The following is a 23,531-nucleotide window of genomic DNA, read 5'->3' on the forward strand; positions in this document are numbered from 1 at the left end:
TTCAGCAGAGACTCATATTCTACGTTAAACATGTATTCACACCTCCTAAACTCACACAAATATAACATAATTGCTCTTGACCACAACAAGACTACATGTAGCATTGCTATTTGCTTTCTCCTCTGCATTTGTCGGGTAGCCAATCCATCTGAACCGTGGTTTACTAGCCACCATATCTGAAAATGGAGCAAAGAAGCCATGCTGGAAGGAGAATTATTTTGTTGCAGCAGAGAAGAGTAGCTTTTTCTCTTTCCCAGGGCCTAGGAAGTTGCACTTAACACAAAAAGAATCTGAAGAGATATGTAAAATCCTCTGCTTCAAACTGTGAGAACAAATAAACACAAATACATTATCAAGTCTTACTGCCCTTACAAATAATGGGAGTTCAGTCATTAACTTGGGCAAATGAGGATTTAACCACCATAGTTTCCTTCAGTCTTTTTTGTACCTCAGCCCAACTGTACAGGCTTGAGCAGGATGGAACAGCGATTTCATTTCTAAGTAAGAAATACACTGCTGACAATGAGGTATTAAGCTGTATGAGGTAAGAAATCAATCTTCCTGCCTGGTAAATTCACAATAGACTACCATGCTACAGCTTTCATATTCTGGAACTGTTTCTCCTAACTCTGTCTTGGGGAACTAGACAGGCACAAGTGGATGTCTGAGATGAGATAAAAATGTTGATCATGGGATTTATATTATATATATTACATAAATACTTTTTTATCATTATTTTGTGTATATTCTGCTACCTTTTGATTTCTAGATAGTATTGAACTCCTGAAGCCATTTTTTTGCCATGATTTATCAGAATTCCTCCAAAACATAATAATAATAATTTTTTAGTAAGTCTTTATCATCTGGAAACATCTAAAATGCTTCACATATTGAATAACTGGCTCCAAATGCTGCTTCAAGTTGGGTTTACATTCAAATAGTTCGGAAATTATCATGCTATGTATGCAAGGGGGTAAAGAAATTATTAACCTTTAACATGAATACAAAAAAAGGCTTCGTGCACCAGTAATGCTGAAGAAAAATGCAGCCTCTCACAAGGCAAGCAGCAGCAACAGCAGAAGGAATCGAAATGCACTGGGAATTTCCGACTCTCTCACTGTGACCAAGGTGAAAGAGCAGGAGCCAGAAGCAGGCAGCACAGCAGCCTTTGGACTTCACTCTCCACCAATGCCTTTGTCCAAGACAGAGTCAGAAGCAGCAATGTGCAGCCAACAGTACCAGACCAACCTGGTGCCCTCAGCAAGAAGGAACTTGTCACCTCCTTGGAGCGTGTGACCGTGGAAACTCTGCTTTGCTCATGGCCAGAAGGCATGGCTATGTGTTGCCATGGCTATGTGTTACCGCAATGAGCTTACAGTTCTACGGCTAGCTTACATGAACTGAACTTCCTTACAAACCACATCCCCAATATCGGCATTTCTATGTAGATGTGGTGCTTTCCCACACTAGTTTCAGCTATGATTTACCTAACCATGTCCAAGGTTATCCAAAAAATGGGAGGGGGGAAGGAGAGTTCCTCCACTTCCAGGGTATTTTACGAGACAGCGTGACCTCAGTTTGTCTCATTCCTGGTTGAAACCTTATGGCCACAGAATGCAAATCATTGAATCTCCACAAAGAACAACGCCACAAGCTAAGATGTTTCAGGTTTTATGTGGGAAAGGTATTTTGCTCAGACATGCTCTAGGCCAGATCATACTTTGAAGACATTCCCATCTCTTTTTCTTCCCCATCAAATGTCATGCCCCAGCTTGGCTCCCCGCCTGCCAGCAAGGCTACTCCATGAGCCAGACCAGTGAATGAATCTTGATTCGAATTGCAACTCAGCCAAAATTCCCCCAAACCCCGACTCTGCAATGGAGTAAAAGTATAAGGGACATGTAGCTCAACAGTACAGTGCTGCAGCTGTGTCTCTGTCAGAGACTCACAGTATTATGAAAATTCAGCAACCATGACCATAAAATAATGGTGTCTTGTTTAAGAGATGAGATGAAACTTTGTTCAGTAATTCAGTAGCTGAAGTTGCAATACTCCTGTGTTTTTGCTCTTCTTTTAAGTATTCATATTTCTGGAGCTAGGAGTTGGACCCAGAACTTTTAAAGAAATCTTTTATGATCTTTGCAAATTCGAGAGTGTTACATGTAGTTACACAACCAAGTACAGCACAAAATCTCTACACTTAACATGGTAGGCTACCTGACATGACAACACTTAAGCATTCAGATTTTCAACGTAGTCAGTCATTTACCTTCAGGAAGTGAAATATGTAATCTAAAATCCAAGTAGCACAAGAAGAACTTCAACATACTAGAACAGAAGCATTACCGACCCAATGAACTTGTGCACATACACATCAAAGATCTTAACTAGGATTTAAAAAAAACAACAACACAAACCAGCCAAACCTCTTAAGTGTTTAAAAGCAACCCCAAACAATTAAATATTTCAAAAAGCATGTAACATACATAGAAGCATTCGCTTCAAATGGAAATATTCCTGAAATAGAAAACGATTCATTTAGTCTTTCATGGACAGGGTTACGACTGTTACAGTCAGGAGACAGAAGAGATATACAGTATTTGCTGCTATCCAGCACAGTTAAATTCCGTGTGCCCATGTGAAAGTATTATGTGAAATTAAGTCTTCAGACCCACACATTTTTGAATGTGCACCTGCTTCCCTCCCCTCTTACCCAAGCGGCTACATATTGCAGTCTACCACTTAAACTGGAATTCACCTGGGGAAAGCAGTGTTAAGAACAAATTTGATGTTATATATTTCCGGTTCAATCCTGTGAACACTTGTACACTTCATTTTTAGTATGGTGAGCGCTCTCACTAAAGTTGATGGGACTACTCATGCTCAAAATTAACTATTTCAACAAGTGCTTGCAGGACTGAAGGAAGAAAAAAACCCATTTGTGACTCACAGGTTACTACTGGTGGATGCATATTCCATTCCACAAAATAAGTAGTATTATCCAATTTTGTAACTGCATTACAAAACTGAGTATCATTGGCACAAGTAACTTTTTAAGCAAGCATATTAAAACTATACAGAATTCCTTTGACCCCACAAATAAATTTCTACGCCTTTTCTACTACTCCAAACATCTCCCTGGTGGAGATGACTTAGTAAAATACGGTGATGTTTGTCATATTTTTGGCTTTCTATTATTCAAGCTTGACAGTGAATTTTTTCATATTTGTGAAGAATGAGATTATGCAAGTCACCACAACATAAAAACATGTCAGTCACAACATATGCATCAAGAGAGTCCTGACAGTTGTACAAGGCAAACATTCAAAAACACTAAACAATGATTTGCTCTTTAAACCAGGGACAACACCTCCAATTCGAGGAACTGAAGCTTATGTTCACTTACAGTGTCAACTAGTATGTCACTAACAAATCATGTTAAGATAACTGAGAAACTAATCAGCCAAAAAATTAAGAAATAAAAGCGCTTTTTGGCTAAACATCCTACCAAAAAGACAGTTGGCATGGGAAACACCTAAATACCTGAGTGGAATTGCTAGGATGGAGGTGAAGGGAACACAGATTTGTACCATTTCTGCGTATATGTAATTAAGTAACTGTGCCAACAGTTAGACAAGGAGGTAAATGGTCCTCATGAGGAGGCTTTCAATGTATGATTTGTTGAAAACGTGAAGGTACATGTACATTCTGTTCTCATGTCCATGCCTTACTGTCAGTAGTGCATGGTCAGGCAGTTGGAGAAGTGGGAGAAGGGTGCTGGCAGCCTGGTCAGCCCCAGGCCTGTCTACACAGCCAGCCCTGAACACGCTGGAGCATGAGAGGGGCTCCTTGCCAGCTCCTCCACAGTGTCCTGCTAAGTACACAAAGTGCACAGAGGTTTATTCTGCTGTTACTTGGAGCTCCTTTACGGGAAAGCCCTGATACTAACCCCTTCGTATTCACAGGAAGTGCATCTGAGATAGGCTTATTATGCACTGTGCCACTGAAAGGGCAAGTTTCCTTCAGACTCATCTGGTTTCTGCCTCCACTTCTTCAACCTTGGTAACTTGCTGGCAGCAGAACAGGAGACACTAGAAAACACAGCCCTGAGCTGGAGACTGGGGCAGGAATGCATCCTGCTGCACATCCTGACATGCATACCTTGCTCCTCGTTCAATCAGAAGAAGTGAAAAATAATTCCAAACTTTCATGGCTTTGTGGCATTTGCTTACATCTAGCATGTACAAAGCAATGGAGATTATATTTAATCATTGGAAGAGATATATAACTACAACCACCTCAGTATCGACACTCAGGGCAATTTTACATGTTTTTATATAGACACGTACACATCTATTCTGAAAGAAAAGAAATTCAAATCTCCTGTAAGAAATCTCCTAAGCATACTTTGTATCTTCCTAGGAAAGGAATCTACTCCAGAAACGATTCAGTATTACACTGAAGAACTAGCATGCAATTAAGATGTGTTGTTCTGACAAATCCACTTGAGAAAACAACACAAAGTCTCCTGAGTTCTCTATTAATCCAAGACCAAAGGTATACTGCTCTTGTTCAGTTATCAGCACTTGCAAGCTACTTAAATGTTGCATTTGTTGCTGAGCCTGTTGCACAGTTCTCATTTGGCTTAGAATGCAAGTATGCAAAGTTCAAAAAGGTAAAAAAAAAGATAATAATAATAATAAAGCAAAGCATATGTGCTGACAGACAGTAAATCTAGGCTTAGTATTTGGTACCACAGGCAATTTACTTAGAAAAAAGTACTTTCACCTCCTATACAGTTCAATGCATAAAAACAATCTTGTGGAAGCCAGGAACCACTGCTGAACCACAACAACCACACCAGAAAGATTTGGTACAGTTGCAAGTTAATTAAGCGAATTAAATGTGCTACTTACTAAGGCAACACTTTTTTACTTGGTGTTAGCTTTGTGTAAATTGGACTTCTAAAACAGAAATAGCATGCCCGATTACTTCCCAGGTACAGAAATAGTTAGATCAATAAAAGATCAGGACTTGACATTACTGCATGAAATAGTGACCTGCAAGGAGGAATTTCACATAGATGTTCACCTCAGAAGTGATGAATCAAAATTTGATATTCCAAATATCAGGAACTTCACAATGTTCCAGAAGAATTTTGATAAGAAGTAATTTTGTCACTACATCTTTTTTTTTTTTTTTGCCATGCCTGCATGAGTTGAGAAATAGTTGATACAAACAATTAAAAAAAAAAAAAAAGTTTTCAACATGTAATCTAAGGCTTGCCTTTTCAGGCTATTTCTTACCAATATCCAAGACAAATTTGGTTAAAACTAAGATTCTTTTAGCCTCCAGGATGGGTTGTTGAGTATCAAATCGTTTTATCAGCTTTGTGCTTCAGATTATCACGTTGGCATCCACAGGAAATAAAACGTTATTAATGCTACAGAAAATCATCACAGTGTTAAAGAACAGAGGGCAAACAAACAAAAGGAAGCTATGAGGAAGATTAATGCAACATCTTATGCATAACTTAATGAAAAGGAATGGTGGGATTTTTCCCATTCTCCAAAGGGAACAGTAAGGGTGGATCTAAAGAAAACTGAAATAGTCTACAAATGCTAAGGCAGCCAGCCATTTCAAGATCACTGTAAGTAATTAATGTGCAGACTGCCTCCAAAAGTGGTGGTTCTATCCAGCCGAAAACCTGCTTCCCCAAGTCATTTTGCAGTCAGATCAGTTCCCTGATCCAATTCAATCCAGATCTGCAGGAGTGCTCATACAAAGACTACACAACTGGTTTGCTTAAAGACAGGACTGTTTAAAGCACTCATAAATATTCAGCCTAAGATTTAGAGCAAACAACATGAAACAATACTGTTGTTCAAACCATAACTTCTGCAACAAGACTTTTACAAAAAACCTGCATCATTTGAACTTCCAACAGGAAAAGAAAAGCTGTTTCGGCACACGGAGAGCAGTGCATGAGAACAAGTTGGCCAGGAATAAAATGAGTCTGGGTGTTTAAAGGTTTCTGACCGTCAAAGGACTGATGTCCTAAGGCAACTTTCCAACAGAAAGAGCAAAGCTGAAAACACCCAAACAAAAACTCTGGCTAATTTCATTCAGTACTTTTTATTAAATTTTATCTAATATTATACAGGGTTTGCCAGTGACCTAAAAAGCTCTTGCCTGTTTAAGCAGCTATAGAATTCTTCACTAATTTAGGACAAAAATGTTTTCCCTAACAGCCACTAAATCAGCCTCTTGGCCAGAACAGCTATGTTGACTTGCCCACTGCACATGGGCTGAGGAAAGAAAAAGAGGAGTGACGAGAAAGGAGTGATGAAAATCCATCAGCTTTGCACCAAACTGCATGCAGGCATGCATAGCAATGGCACACTGTTGCCTGTGAAGTGCAGCCACAAACCCCTAGAGACAGATGAGCGCTTGATTAGCTGTATGAAAGTTCTCCAAAAGCACATGCATGGAGAGAAATACTGATGAATGATGAGAATGGTTTAGGTGTGTCTACTGCTAGGTTATTTCAGGAATAAGCTTTCGGCCATTTCCAAGGACAGACCAGAATTCTCAGATTTTTAACAAATTACAATCACACAGCTGAAAGCATTACAAAAGAGGGAATATTTTCACTTGGTCTGAAGTTATGCATTCTAATTAAGACTTGCTGTCTTGGCAGATTCTTCAGTGTCTATAAAGCTTCCCAATTCTGAAGTTCTCCACTTTGTTGACAGAAACAGCTGCTGTAACCTTCAATTTTTTTTTTTACAGGAATAGCCAGTATAAATTGAAAATGCTGAACATCAATATGATTTCAAAGTTGTAAGAATGTTATTAGCCTAAGATCACAAACATTTGGGGAGAGCTTCTGGAAAGTCATTTCTGAGGACAGACTCTGTTTACCTGAAAAAGAAATCCAAGCTCCCACGACTGCATCTATCAAAAAACACCTTAAGCCCCAGATGAAAGGCATGCTTACACACCTGTCCTCTATCAGTGCTTTTTCACAAAACATGGTCCCTACTTGAGACAATTTCAGAAAGCTCATTATATTTACAGACTGGCTTTATCATCCACGTCAAACACAATTCTCAGCATTTTCAGCGTTGCAATAAAATTCTTTTTGATTCTAACAAAGACATCAAAAATACACACATGAAAGACTTCTCGCAATATTTTGATAAAATCAGAAAGTTCACATTGATTAGTGACAAAGATTATTTCTTGCTCAGTTTCCCAGCTTTTTTTTTTTTTTTGTAATTACTCAATTTAACCTGATTTTAGCACCTGTTCATAACGCTGGAGCTCCTAAATATTCTCCAAAGCAGGGAAACACTTTTCCAGAAGCTTCATACACAACTCACACCTCAGATTCAAACTGGCCTGTACAGTAATTGTGCTAAAAAGCATTACCAATGTCCGCTCACAAAGAAAGATGAAGCAGGGCAAGGTGGACAGTATGCTTCAGTTCCGTATTCCAAGAGGGAAGAATGGAACAGAGTACCTACTCCTCTGTATTCACAAAATGCACTGCCTCAGTTTTTGCTTTGATCAACAGGCCACCTCTACCCACGTCTTCTTCTTTGTTCAAGAAGGAAACAATGCTACTCAACATGAACTAAACGAATCATAGTCTTGACAAGCCTTGGCAAATTTAGTTGTTAGCAGATAAGAGACTGAAATACATTTGATCTTCCAGCTGATTATCACAAGCTTACCTTTTTACCACAAGCTTTAGTGTCTTGTGTGAGCCTTTCACCAGACAGATTGCTTCTTGTCGGAACCCTGAGAGGCCCACATCATTGATGCCAACAATTTCATCCCCTGCCAGCAACTTGTCCACAGAAGCAGCTTTACTCCCATCTTCAATCTGAAGAAAAATCAAACCAGATGTGTAGAATTACTGAGGTTGCACAGTGACACATTTAAAATAAGCTAACAGAGTTTCAATATTGGCAATGCAATATTGATGTAATAATTCCAACAGTAATTAAGTGGCTAAGACACCTTAAAAAAAATTACAAACACTATAAAGAAAGAATAATGAAATAATGATGCAGAGAAAATCAGAACAGGAAAGAAAAGTAGGGGGAAACTTCCTGAGAAAATTAGAAAACTCCATGGAAATTTGGAAGTCAAAAGAATATGTGATCTGGAGATCTGTTCAATACAGTACAGGTAACAATACCTGCAAATAGTGTTCTGGGCAGGCATCTTAAAATCTAGTTCTCCAGAAAAGGTAACCAATTACAGTAACCATACAGTCAACAACATTAACCCACACAGTCAACTTCAAAAATCCAGCATCCTGTAAGATCTCAAAATATTGCATCACCATCTGGTCTGGAAAATAAGCTTATTTTCATCAGACATGTAACATTTTAGAAAATATCTGAGAATTTACAGTCCATACAGATAATTAAGAGCTCTAGCTAGAGGAAGAGATTATGATCTGAGATCTAAACCATTAATATAGCATGTTACACTCCCAAAGAATACAGCCATACCAAGGGATACACATTGGAAGATTGTTTTGCTTCTATTACATGCACTGAATTTTTACTTATTTAAATATTGATAATATGCAGTAAAACATGTCCACAACAAATTTAAGAGTCACTTTTTAGCAATTCCAAGAAGAAAACACTCACATTAAAAGTTGTCCATTTTTAGAATGTAAAAGAAATCCCAAAAGCTCAATCTGCCAGACTAACAAGTACTAACAGTTTAAACTGATTTCAAACACAGCTACAAATGTTGAAGACCTTGCAATTCAGGCCCCAAGCTTGTTTGGTTTGCTCCTTTCTCTTTAGCAGACAAACACACCTTCTGGCCTCTCAGTTGCTTGGAATCATGACCTATGCATTTAGGTCCTCCCTCGCTTGCTCATAATCCATATCTCATCTCCTCTTACAGACTTGACACTTCATGTTTAAAGCAAAGATTTTAATTTATGTCTTCATTTTATTTTGCCTCCATTACAGTATCTCCAAGTCCCTTATTATTAAATGCCAGTGAATCTACAAAGAAAAATTCCTTGTAATTGCCCCAACAACAGAAAGCTTCATAAAGAACAGCCAAAGTCAATCATCAACAAGATAAATCCCAAGGAAGCCTAACTTCATGAAATCCAGAGCTCACGATACAGGTTATAGGGATACTTCAGCAGTGAAAGTCTAAATTAAATAACCTAATAAAATAAGCAATACTTCTTGATGAAAGTCCATTAGGATGATCTCATGCACCACAGCAATCTCATTTCATACACATAAAAGCTCTCTTTATGTAATTTCAGGATAGATGTTCTTAAAAATCTTCAGACTTTTAAATCTAAGCCCAAAAGAATGTCATGTAAAAATGCTTAGTCTTATACATCATTTCAAAACACTCACTATTCATACTAATTGAGTAGCTGAATTTTCAGAACTTCTTATCTTAATAAAAACACAGATAATTAAAGACAGAGTAAGTTTCTACACGCTGATACATTTAGCTCTCAAGCCATGACCTGCCTGTGACCTGCCTGCCTATTTTCTGAACGTCAAGAATTTATGAAAATATTCAATTCTCAGATCAAATCTACAGTAAAGTTGAAAGCTGGGGAGCAGCAGTGGAAATCACTTAAATGCAGGTCAAGATTTGAAATCAGCATTGTTGAGAATAAAGTGTCTGCCCTACTAGGAACACCAAAGCTAGGCAGAGCTAAATGAGAGAACAAACAACAGGGGACTCATGAATCACAACCCTCCTCCTAAGTGGCAATCAACAGTCTTTCAATTATCCAGATGCATTTCTAGATTGCTTCGGAGGTCTAAAACCCAGCAGGTCAGAATAGCAGAAGGAAAATGCTAATGAAAGGCAGATTTGAATCAGAGAGATGTAAGGAGAAGGTCAAACAGAGGTGAAAAAAAGGAAAATAAGTTGCAGGAGCACACATTACAAACTACAGAACGTAGATGCCAACCCACTGCAGCTCAGCAAAGTACCAACTCAATAAAAAGGGATGAGAAGAGCATGTGCCACATAGATATCAACAACTCAAAAGACAGGGCTCGAAGACCTTGACTCGGTCTTTTTTTGCCTTAAAAAATAAAAAAATTATAAAAAAAATTCTGTCTCCTAGGGTTTCAAGGAATGTTCATTGTTCTCTGTAAGCATGTTTGTTTTTTCTTTAGACTGGCAATGCAATGACTACAGGGAGTATTCAGTTACCTCCTCTGAGTTTTCATTTCAGCAGGGAGGCTACACATTCCACACAGCGTAAGCTTCCCAAACAGACTCTGACTTTCCAAAACATTAACCACCCCCACAAATAATAAAAAATAATAATTAAAAAAAAAAAAACAAAAAACCAAACAACTACAAACAAAAAGTCAAACACTGGAACCCAGAAAAAGGTGTACCATAACCTAAGCACAATCTTGAAGCAGATCCCCTGAAAACTGGAAGTGGCTTCCATTAACACGCTGCCTCCAAATCAGTTGTTGATAGGGAGAATAAAAACTACACATCCATTCACAGTAAAAGTCTCCCTGAGCTGAACAAATTCAAACATAAATCTTTCTTACTGTCTCTACCTCAGGTCACTGTATGGCTGCATGAATGCCATCATTCCACTTGACAATGTGCTTTTACTGGAAACGGGACTGTTGGCTAGACAGAAAAAATAGTTCAGTCAGTTACACTACAGGTAATTTACACATAGTGACTGAAAAATGCAGTGGATTTTGCACACATCTAATGAAACACAGTCATAAAGATTAATGAGGAAAAGATCTCTGGAAGTACAGTGCTTATCTGCCTCCTCTGCCCACACTTTCACAGTGCCATTCCAGTTGCTCTTCCAGGTTTTCTTTTGTTTATTATGTTTTACTCCCCTCCTCCCCCTCTTTTTTTTTCATTCAACTCTTTACATATTTTCCATCTTTAGTAGTGTAAATCCCAACCAACATATATAAACTTTCTAGCACTAGCAACTACACTTGAAAAACTCACCCTTATTTTTCACACCTCAGACATGAATTTATTTCACTCATCCACCCACAAAGTTGAATATGCCATCCTACAGCAGAATTTAAACCCACATTTTTAAGAGTTAAGCTCATATTGTTTATTTAACCAACAAACAATTTCTTTCCGAGTTTCAGGTGCCCAGAAAACCAACAGAAAAGAGCTGAAAACAAAGTCTTGAGGGAGGTTTTAAAATGAAATCTTCCACAAAAGATCAGCAAGTCATGGACAGCAGGCAGATGTGATGGGGGGACAGCCCAGAGCAAGACACAACCAAGAAAACTAATGTTTTTCTTATAAATAAAAAACCTAAACCTCTGAAAAACAAGCACAGCTTTACTGCTCACCTTGGATGATTAAGAAAGAGTTCTAGAAATCCCCTCAAACCACCTTTTCAATATGCATTAACAAATCAGACTCCTCTTATTATGCTAAGTTAACAAGACTAAACAGCATGACTTCCTATCCTTAACAAGGACGCCAATATTGCAACAAAAAAGTGTTTTGAAGAGGAGAGGAAGAGGATGTTTGCTGATGGAAAGCATCTGTTTAGACAGCCTCCAACTCTCACTCTTCTGTCCTTGATGACCTCCCTATGGCCATGAACAAAGGCAAACTTCAGGACAGTGCATGAGTGAGGGTTGGAACCACAGGCTTCTGCTGTCATAGCAATACGGACATTAAGTGCTGTATCCCAAAGTCATTCTTGGCTATAAAATATTCTGACCCCAAAAGAGGAAAAGAGGATACAAGAAGAATACACAGGTAATGCTTAAAACAACAGTGTGAATGAAAAAAAAACAGAACCCCACAAACATACTGAAGCACATGAAGTTCTGTCAGTGTAAAGGAGAGAGGGTTTCAAACAAGGCAGTGGAGAAAGTGCAACAGCTAAACACACCAACATATTCCAGGGATACTTAGGATCTGGATTCCCACTGTTGGTAACATATACGAAAGGGAAAATAATAGCTTGTGTCTGCAGCTTTAAAATGTGGTAGTGTTGAGGGGGTACACCACTGCTAGAATGTGACCCATTAACTTCTGTGTTTACCAGAGCTGACGCTTTACGTTAAATACCCGCATTCCTCTATAGGCACCTGTATAAACAAGTGGGAGCCAGGTTGGAGTAGTGCAGTGTCACACCAGATATCTTGTTTCATTTACCATGACGACACCGGGACAGTCTTGTCGACAGTCTTGTCCAGGCTCTGTGGGCAGGGTGGGAGACGGGATGGAAGCCCAAGCCCAGAGAAAAACACAGGAAAAAACAGCTCCACTTATCAACATTCTGCCATCAGCTGTGATAAACTATCGTAACTCACTTCTTGTGCAGCCAAGAAATCATTTTGTGATTGTTTGTCTTGTATCTAGTATGGATTAAAAAAAGAACCAACAACGAACAAACTTCAAATGAGATCTTCAGAACCAGTGAAATGTAGGAAATGTTAGCTATTTTGAGTTGCATGGAGTTAAACAAAGGAGAAATGCCTTTATAGCCTAAAACTTGCCATTTGTGTAACTTGGAGGAAACAGCAGAAGCACAGCACAGAGCAAATCTATTCCGAGTGCTTCACTGCAGGATCATGGATCAAGCTGGGGCAGGATGAAATGGGGCTGCAAACTGCACCGGGACCAAACTGAAAGGAAGGCAGTGGGTGCACACATGAATAGGCCCCACACAGGCATGCACACAAAGCCAGCATATGTAACTATATTCCTACATATCATCTCTTCCCATCTTCAGATTTAGTACCTGAACAATAAAAGAGACTGCTGGAAGGACACTTCAGCAGGGGGAACTACCTACAACCCCATTTGCAGATGAGTTCAGAAGCCAAACTGGAAAATACACCCCAGCGTGGTCTGTGGCAAAGCAAGGAATTCACACACACCTTTAGGCCACCAGCGGGTTATCTCACACCAAGCAACCACTCCTCAAGGCTATCAGTCCTATGCTCTGCGTCAGCCACTAGACATGAGCTTGGAGGCAGAGTTCAGGAAGAATGCCTAACTAGGAGGTAACAACCCACAAAGAGCAAGTCTATCTACTGCCAGCCATTGCTATCACAGAATCACAGAATCACAGAATTGTAGGGGTTGGAAGGGACCTCTAGAGATCATCGAGACCAACCCCCCTGCCAAAGCAGGTTCCCTACACCAGGTCGCACAGGTAGGCGTCCAGGCGAGACTTGAATATCTCCACAGAAGGAGACTCCACAACCTCCCTGGGCAGCCTGTTCCAGTGCTCCGTCACCCTCACCGTGAAGAAGTTCTTACGCACATTCGTGCGAAACTTCCTGTGCTGCAGCTTATGTCCGTTTCCCCTCGTCCTGTCTCCACGTACCACTGAAAAGAGACTGGCCTCACCGCTATGGCCGCCACACCTCAGATATTTATAAACCTGGATCAGGTCCCCTCTCAGTCTTCTTTTCTCAAGGCTATCAATCTGGTGATGGCTGCACTTTTACCAGCCAAACATCTGCTAACAGTGATCCTCTTCGGCAGCACTCCATGTCAACAAAGAAACCTGAGTTTCACTGCTGCTTGGTGTTATCCTTCACATCCCACTAGTTACTGCCTATGCTTGTTCTTGCTTGGATTACTATTAAATTTCACAGCAAACCGGGTTAGATTTTAGGGCTGTTTGGACCAGGACAGTGTGCTTCTCTAAAGGCAGCTTCTTTCTTCCCTGAACCTCGGTGCTAGGGCAGACCTGAAACCCAGGCAATGCTCTCAAAGCTCTCAGCATCACATGGCACAGACCGGCTCTGGTCTGACAGGAACACTGCCTTCTGTCAGTGGTGCTGCTTCACAACCAGGCTGGAAACAGTTTTTAAAGGGCAGAGTTCAGTAGTAGGGCACTGTCTTTCATAGCCATTTCTAATTGCTTTATATTTGGTGCATTTCAACAGTTGGATATTTGCCCAGCAATTTCATATTCACTCAGCATTTTCCTTAAAGCAAGTATTCTATTTTGAAAAGCGGTCACTCGGTACAGTTCTTGAGCATTTGTTCAATCCTTGTGATGGTGTCTACTCCATTGCTTGGATTAAGGGCCTGCAGTCACTTCCCCTCAAACAGGCCGCTCTTGTAGGGGATTTATTACAGCTGTAAGAACTGACTCCAGGCTGAAACACAACTTCAGAATTCCTCAAACCAGAGGTGTTTGAGGAGTACGGCAAAAACTCTAACACTACTCTTTCTAAAAAGAGTTTGAAGTTTGAAAAAGTGAACAATGAAGGTTTGTAAAGATTTTTTTTTCCAAACTGATTCCATTGTTACAGCAGCATTTCATCCATGCCCAACACTTGTGCAGAACAAACAAACAAACAAAAATACCCTCCCACCTCGATTGTCTTGAAAGCACAGAGTTAATATATCAGGAGAAGGAAGAGGAGCTGCCTAGTATCAGGGATGTCTGATTTGCCATTAGCATCTGAGGTTTCCTGTACAAATGTTACAGCTCCTAAACAAATTTGCTTTTTCCAATTCAGTGTGACTTATTACAACAGCACATAAAAAGCACATCTAGGCCTCTACATCCCCACACCACCCCATCCCAGCAGGCCTGCCATATACAGCATCTCCTCAGGGTAAATATATACATACAGACCCAAAGTTTTAAGGGGATCTTCCTATGCAAGAGCTCCTCTAGGGCAGTGTACATCAGAAGCCCCTGAGCCCTGCAGTGGTAACAGCTCAAGGTTTAATTTCTTTTTTTCCTAGCACTTCATCAGCACCCAGACATTCTCCTACTGCTGTTAATTAGTACAGCATTAATCCAGACAAGCTGTGCATGCCGTGTTTAAGAATTACTTGAGAAATGCTAACTCATTTATTTTCAGCCAAGAGTTTGCTCTTGTATTTTACAGAGACACTTGAACCACAGGAACCTATCTGAACTTATGGCTATGTTACAGTTTTTAAAATGCATTTCCACCTTTTTTTTCCAAAGTGACAAAATGTAAGAAAGGAGCTACATGTCCATGCTATGAAAGGCATACATATTGGCAGAAAGCCAAAATAGGACTTATTTTGCTATGTAGGGTTCACTTATTCTCACACATCTTCCATCAAAGAAGTTTGAAAGGGTTAGCTTACAGGTATTTTCTTGTGCAAATTTACTTACAGATGATTATATATAGAGTGTTTATGTATGTAATCTCTGCAGTTAACATTAAGCATTCTCTATAGGCCTACATTTTTGTACTTACAGCTACCATGAACAGTGATAAGAACAGATAAAAAAGGAGGTTATGCATAGAAACAACTTGCGTTTTATCTTTTCAAACTGATAACAAGAACAGAACTCCTAGAGGAAAAACATGACCTGACAAAGTAATCTTTATGATCATAAGGTTCAAGGCTTTTTTACTTTGCAACAACCATATAATTCCACAAGGTTGACTTTGCTTTCTGCCTTCCTGTTCATCCCAGGAAAATAAAATCACAGCTTGCCAACATGCCCTTGACTATAACACGCTGAGTGCAACCCAGTCTGTGCAATGCCACTGCATTACTAGGGAAAAGGCATGACTTACTGACAAAATAAAAAATAATTATTATGGAGTGTCTGTGCAGTCATGCAGGTACGACTTTGCAATAATTATGACGGAAAAGTCCTTTTTCATTGACCTTATAGACTGTGAAGAACTCCAACAGGTCTCAGAGGAAGCCTCTGAAACATCTACTAGCAGTAATTGAATACTTACTGAAGAATGCACCTATCTTACTCAGTCAGTGAGTCTAAATGTTAACCTTCTATATAAAATTTAAGTTGCATCTATGCCTATGTTTACTGATTGCAGTATCTTCCAGGAAAAAAAAAAAAAAAGCAATGCTTCCAGACAAAGGTAGCACTAAATAAGACCAAGTAATAGAAAAACCAGCCTCATTCCCTGTTAGTTTCCAAACTAACGACCTGCTCATACAAAAACAGAGAGAGCAATTTCTTGAACAAGAATTTCCCTCTCATGTCTCTCAAAGTCTCACTAAAGTGCTGACTTTCAAAACATGTCTTATTTTTTATTCCTCTGCTGATTCTTCTGCCAAGGAAAGTCTCAAAGGAAGGGTCAAGCTCTTCCTAACATTTCAGTTTGTTGACAACAAATTTTGTTCTTTGCATCTTTGCATTAACTATTGCTCACTGATCAGAAGTCGTATTCAATCAGACTCGCAAAGTACCCAAATTACAGTCTGATGCCATATCTTCACCACTATCTTCCTCAACAATTCTAACATTTAAAGCCAAGTTGAAACAAGAAAACATACTTACTCCTCCCTTCCCAGGCTCTAGAATCCTTTCCAACCTAAGCCACTCTATGATTCTATGAAACAGAATCTGTCTTAATTCATCATTACACAATCTGTTCAACCCCACTCACTACCAGTATGCAGTACTTCAAACTGTACAGACACAAGTATCTGTTGCCATTCCATCAGACCCTCCTATCTGCTTTATATTCAATATGCAACCTCAACTCTCCTTTCTTATGGAAATAAAAAACCGGAAGCCAGTGGGCAGACTCTCAAGAAAACAAAAATAACTATTTTTACAGAAGCAAAAGAGGTCAAGGTAACCTTGTCCTTAGTTTCTCCTCTGTTCGTGTTTATTCTGTTTGCAGCCCAGTAAAGGAAGAGAACTTCTCCCATTCCACTTTCACCCAGAGTTCAAAAATGAAAAGGCAAAGCAAGCAAACACTAAAGATGATATAAAACATACTTTTCTAGGGCACAAAGTGTCAGACAACTGCTTCCCAAATGAGGATAGAACGTCCAAAAAGCAAATTTTGGAAAGAATTGCATGGCGGTTTTTGCCCAAGTTGTTTCACTTTCTTAATCTGCAGTATCTGAACCTTCTGATGCAGACACCACAGGATTGGTCTTACAGAGAGAGACTGCTAACACAGCCCACATGAATCTCTCATGACACCATGGCAATAAAAGTCAAAAAGCTTAACAATAAAAAGCTTGGCAGTGTTTTTATCCAGTTTAATGAGAAGATATTTCATGGTACCCAACTACCTAACCTAAGGCATACAATTTGTATGAGCAGGGTGTGAAACAGACATCATTCATCTACAGCTAAGCACCAACTTCTTAAGTCTACTCTGAGTCACAAACCATAAACAAGCAAAATCCAATTCCACAGAGAAGGACTAATCCATAGCAATTTGCACCCCAAATCATCACTCACAGTGCCCTCTTCACCTCTCCATTAGTGTTCCTTTGAATTTCAGCTCTGAAAGATATGCTATTAAAAACAAATAAATTCCCTTCCCTCCCTCGTTTTTTCTTTTCTAAACAGACCTAGTTGCTCACTATTTCAGGTTCTTCAGTTTGTGCAGCTGTTAAACCCTGCTACTCAATATCACCATGGACCATCGGAAGAAACTCCTTCCTCACAGAAAATCTACAGTAGAAATCCAGCACTTTTGGCATCTCTTGGAGTATCTTGTCACTTCCTATTTTAGAGATCTAATTCTTCCTAGGATAAATGACAGATAATTAACTAATTAGATAATTATGCTGGGGCATTTAATTCACGCTCACTTGAGAAAGGTGCTATTTTTTTCTCTAGAAATTCAAGCATTGTGCTGTGGATTTGCAACTAATGCATTAAAATCACCACAGAGTAAAGTAACATAAATTTACAGAAAATATATAAATAAGCGCTTCAAGAAGCTGCATGTATTTAGCAGCAAATCTTGACAGAATACAGGAGAACTTTTACGTTCTGAAATTGGAGCATGCTTTTCAGAAGTGGACGTTTTCCAAATTGGCTTTCATTTGTAGCTCTCCTTCAAAAGTTTCACCATACAACAGATGTTGATGACATAATTAAGAGCAAGCACATCAGTTAAAAAAAAAAAAAGTTTTCAAGAAATACCAAAACTTCACATATTCATGCAATTAGCTGCTCTTCCTGATTAAGAGAGTATGCACTTAATTACATCAGAATTACATCATTTTGTCAAACGTCTTTAGTTCTGTTTGGCAAAAGAATTCATCACATGTGCATACACACTAATGCAGCTCAACACTCCACACACCAACCCACCACACAGCATTTGCAGAAGTATGAGTGGAATTTCAGGGAAGAATGTTTGTAAAGCAGCTCTTGAACGAAAAGAAAAAGTTTGTAATTATCCTTCTATTTTTCTCACAAAGTGATCCCTCCACCTATATGCACATGTGCATACTCTAAGTGTGGCTTACGTCTCACACTGCTGCCTACGTTGGGGAAGAACACTTCTCAGACTTGTGTATCCCAGCAGTATATAATGGTCTTAATAAAAAAAATATTCATGTCTTAGCACGGCGGATTAGGATGTTAGCATTGCCAGGACTGTTTTAAATACTGTACTGAACAGGAAATTTTGAACTCATACATCCTGGTAACTGACAGACGATTAAAGACTACTTATACCACTGCCTTAAAATAAGTCTGATACTGTTAAGGAAACTGAGAGCATTGTGGAACCCATGAGATACTGTCTGTATTATTTATGAACACCACGGAACAGCTGTTTTCCTTTGAGACAAGATGGATCTTAAAAGCATGAGCCAAAGAATGCAGAGAGCTGACAGCAAAGCAGTACCTTTTCCACTCTTTGGTCCTCTAGAAAATTTCTCTAAAGGCAAATTCTTGTGATCACCTCCACAGAAAAGCCACACAGACTTCTGAAGACTCACTGCAGGCTTAACACCCAAAATTTGCCTTTCATTCCCACGACTGTCACCATAAGCTTTTTTCCTCCAATAGGACATCCTGAACATATCCTAATTCTGCAAATGGCAAAATGCAAACAAAAGATTTCCTAGATAAAAATACTGAATTTTGTTTTATGTGTAAGATAAATGTGCCTAGGAGGAGATTCAATAGCTAAGTAGCATTTTTGTAAACATAGACTCAGAAATTGGAATTTAAAGATAAATCAAACTCATCGCTGAAGATCACTAAGTCATCATAGGACTCAGCTACATTTTGATTTGACTAAACTGGTAAGCGAGCTTTCTTCTTCCCAATGAAAAAGACAACTGGTTTCTATATCATTTGTTTTGGGAAAAGGGGTTGACCAGACTTCTGTAGAGTAATACAGCATTTTGCAATGAAGTGAGCAGCAGCACCTTGTAAAGCTTGTTATGGATCCAATAATATGATCAACAGTGCGACAGCTGCATCACGAACTCAATCACGAAAACAGTTCGCTTTTATTTTCATAAATAAAAACTGTATTAAGAGGCTTGTAATTTCAATATTTAGGTTTGGAAAACGCCCCCTGCCTTCGCCTCATGTCTGCCTTCATTCTGGATCGTTGACAGTGCAGGTTTAAGCTTCACGGATACAAAACTATCCTCAGGGCCAAACCACACCACTTCCACATGCTTGAGTGATCTCTCACTCTTTGATAAATCCACCACACTGGTCTTCCACCACAGTAAATCCACCACAATGGTCTTCCACCATTTCCCAGCTGAAGCTTAAAATCTACAGCTCGTGCTCACTTCAAGCTTTACAACAATCTTTCCAACAGGAAAGTTTGTTGCTTTGTTACAATCAAAAACACCTATCTCAAAACTGCTTCAAAATTTTCGCTGTGTGAATGAATTTTCAGCCAAATAAAACCTAGCAAATTCTTCCTAGCACTGTTCGTTCATTCATAGGTCTCTTCATCCATAGGTCTTACATAATGAGTTGATGTATTGAAAAAAAAAAAATCATTGGAGATTTTTTTCATCATATCATAGAGAGAGTGGCACGCACACTGCTGAGTGGATCTATCCCTCAGTAGTGCTCAGAACAGATCTGCTGCTGAACAGGTTGGCTTTTTGGAGATGGATCCTTTAATCGCTAATGACACGGCAATATGTTTTAGTCACAACTTATTAGGAAGGGGCTTTGGAAAACACGCTCTTTCTATCTGAACATCTGACAGATATGGCATACTAACAAAGAAAAGTAATTACAGGATTCTCTTACTGCTTTCATCAGTGTTTATACACTTCACATTACTTACAGGAAATGAAATCTGTACTTAAGTCCGCTCCCTCACCTCTCCTCCAAAAAGCATCCTAGCCACACTCCTCAAAAAAGAACACAAAAGATAGGAAAGCATCACTTTCGCTACTGCCTACTTCAGCCTGGTCTTTATAGAGACTGCAATTTGTACTTCTCAACTCTGAAACACAACAAGAGAAATGGGAGGTGAAAAAAGAATCGAGGGTTCACTCTTGTGCTTTGCAAATTCACTTTGTTACTGGAGTCTTGACTCTGGCCTTTGAAATCAGCTGAGCAAAAGTCTGAATTTCTGCACACAGACATTCATGCCAGCTATTTCTGTAAAGAAGCTCTTTGTTGGACTGAGAAGTTTCTGGATTACCTATTTCTAGCACCTTGCTACTATAAATTCTAGGCACTAAATGTCAATGAAGAGCTTGTATTTATTAGAGGCTTTTTTGTTTGTTTGCTTGAGCTATCTATGCATCTGAAGATTGGTTAATGTATATTTTTTAGTATTTGTTAGCTCCTGAAGATGAACTTTGCTATTTTGCTACTAACTACAATTCCACTTTTAACAGACAAAACAAATGGTATACTTAAAAGCAGACCCGGGGCTTTTGCCTGTTTAATATTGAAAGGGTATATTATTATTATAGATCAAAATTTAAGGCTGTTGAAACTAAGAATATATTACAAACTTCTTAGTAAGTAAACAGGTTGATGATCTTTTGTTAGAGTTACCTCTACTCTCTATGTTTTTGTTAGCTCCTTTATCAGTTGAGGATCATAGGAAGCATGAATTCACATGACTTGGTTTCTCCTGTATACGTACAGCTAATGTTTCATAAATAAAGGTCTGTACCTCCCAAAGGCACCTTGGGAGGGGAAAAACAGTACACAGACACACCAGAATGGCATGCAGCCCTAGGAACCTGGCAGAAAATTGTACTGGTGTCCTTGTTTGTTTTTTTTGGTTTGTTTTTTTTTTTTTAATGTTTCCAGAGGTGCAAATACACCTGCTTGGGAGTACATCCCAAAGCTTCTTGGCAAGCTGAATGAGCTCCGCTTCCACTGAACAGAGGAGAAAGACACAAGGAGGAAGAGATGGGCTAGCAAGAGTTCATTTAAGTTGGCCTGGATCCATATCACATCACAGATATGAGCAGCCAAGGTATTGTAGCAGTATGGTTTGCAATTGGTGCTTCCTCACACACTCAACAGAAGGAAGAACTGCAGCTTTTTACACTGGGGGGTTTCCAAGGGATGAGTAAGACTGAAGTGCAGGAAGTCAGATAACTTTGCTATGAAAGACCCGTAAATCCCATTTATTTATCTAAGGAAAGCTGTAAGGACTCCTCCTGTGTTCATATTCTTTATTTTCCAAGTAACACAAAATAACTGTAAGAAGAAACACTTCATTAAACTCTCCGAAGCGCATGGATTAGCACTACTTAAATAAAGCATGGGGTACCTAAAACATCTCTAATTTTCTTCATTTTCTAACCTGCTGGTTTCTGGTTTTGTACAAAAAAAAAAAAAACAGATTTTCTTACTCTAACATGTTAATTAGTTAAATGAAGCTGGAGAGACTGTCTTATTACAGCCAGAATTTTAAAGTTACAACAGATCTGTAACACTTAATGGTCATTGGTCTTTCATTTTCCATGCAACACTCGATTTAAAATTCTCTGCATCTTCCACGGCGGTTATCCAAGCCACAAATTTGTTTTCATCTCCTAGTCATAGTTTCCTCACTACAAACAAAAACTCCCTACACATTGTTGCCATGCAACAGATGGCAGCAGAGGGGCAGTTTGACAAAATGGTCTCTGAAATGGAAGCACACCTAAAGCGAAGGCATATCATCGAATTCCTCCATGCAGAAAAAGATGGCACCCACTGACATATACTGATGCTTGCTGAATGTTTGTAAAGATCAAGGAGTGGATGTAAGCACAGTGAGGCAGTGGGTAGTGTAATTCAGCAGTAGCAACAGCAACATTGAAAGACAAGCCTTGTTCCAAATGTCCATCCACAGCTGTCACACCATGAAATGAAGAGTGTCTCAATCAGTTCATCTGTGCAAGCTGGTGGATTACAACCAGAGAACTGTGTATGGAGTTGATTATCAGCTTCAATACATTGGAAACTGGTGGCAACATTCAAGTATCACAAAGGTTGTGTCAGGTGGGGCCCACAAATGCTCACACAGGAACAGAATGAACACTGTATGCAAGTTTGTCAGGACCTAGTGAGCAAATACAAGGCTGAGGGTGACAGTTTCCTGGCTGACATCCTTACAGGTGATAAGGTGTGAGGTCATCACTACAAACCAGAATTAAAACGGCAGTCCGTGGAATGGCAATACATGAACTACACATCAAAGAAAATGTTCAAGACACAGCCCTCAGCAGGTAAAGTGATGTGCACTGTCTTTTGGGGGAGCAAAGGGGTGATCCTTTTGGATTACCTGGAACCCATACAAAACAATAACTCCAGCGACCTCAGTGCAATGCTGACTAAACTTTAGGCTCAAACTAACAGAGTCAAGCCAGAGAAAAAGACAATTTTTCTCATGCAACATGGTAACACCAGACCCCATACCAGTTTGAAGAGCACGTAGAATAATGCCAATCTTGGCTGGACTGTCCTACCACACCCACTGTGTAGTTTGGATTTTCTACCTCCTGACATTTATCTCTTTGGGCCAATGAAAGATGGACTGAACAAGCAACATTTTCCTGGCAACACCACCATCACAGCAGCTGTGAAGCAGTGAGTCTCCCTCCACTAATTGCAGATTTTTTATTTTTTTATTTTTTTAAAGCACAGCACATGGGTTCTTGTTCATCACTGGCAAAAATCCATAGCTAATGGTGGTAACCTGTGTTATACAGTGTTACAGTGCTCTTTGTATCTGCTGCAGTTTCCATGGAAATAAACAGGAGGCATTATTTTCAGAGCAGCCTATGGACTACAGTTATTTGTATTCCAAAGTTGAACGTACTTGCTGAAAGTACAATCATTTTCAGTATATATCCTCTGAATACTTCACATCTTTACTTCTCATATTTTCAAACTTTTTTTGGACAGTGGTCTTCCCATGAAGTTTCAAGCTCCTCATCTTGGAATACTGCTGTACTTCATCTCATACTGGATTATCACATTTCATATTTATCTGTAAGACACACGATGCAAAGAACAGGCCTCTCAGTTGACTAGCTTAGTTATTAAAAGTGACTGAAGTACTTTCGGGGTCCAATACACAGCCATGCTACACAGCAGTTTAACCAGGAATAAGAAAGCAAGTATACAAAGAGTCCATTTGTTCTGCTTCAGAGGTTTATCCTCCCAGTCCTACACACACAGCCACTACAGTGATGACTGTATTAAAGGCTACCAGTTTTCTCCCTTCACTGCTTCACTGTAAGCAAACCTTCAGGAGCCAAGCACTGTAAGCACTACCACTCACGCGATGCTCTCCACAGCGATC

General features: G+C 39.4%; 1 protein-coding gene across 3 annotated transcripts in view; it reads right to left on the minus strand.

Moving 5' to 3' along the window:
- SHROOM2 (shroom family member 2) overlaps positions 1–23,531 on the minus strand; it is a 124,295-nt gene that overhangs the window by 66,446 nt on the left and 34,318 nt on the right. For all 3 annotated transcript variants that reach the window (XM_085212573.1, XM_085212563.1, XM_085212582.1), the window contains exon 2: positions 7,740–7,891. In XM_085212573.1, coding sequence (XP_085068699.1) covers positions 7,740–7,891 — 152 coding nt within the window. The remainder of the gene's footprint in view (positions 1–7,739; positions 7,892–23,531) is intronic.

The sequence above is a fragment of the Meleagris gallopavo genome, chromosome 1 (genome assembly GCF_905368555.1).
Source record: "Meleagris gallopavo chromosome 1, MGAL_WU_HG_1.1, whole genome shotgun sequence".
NCBI classification, from domain to species: Eukaryota; Metazoa; Chordata; class Aves; order Galliformes; family Phasianidae; genus Meleagris; species Meleagris gallopavo.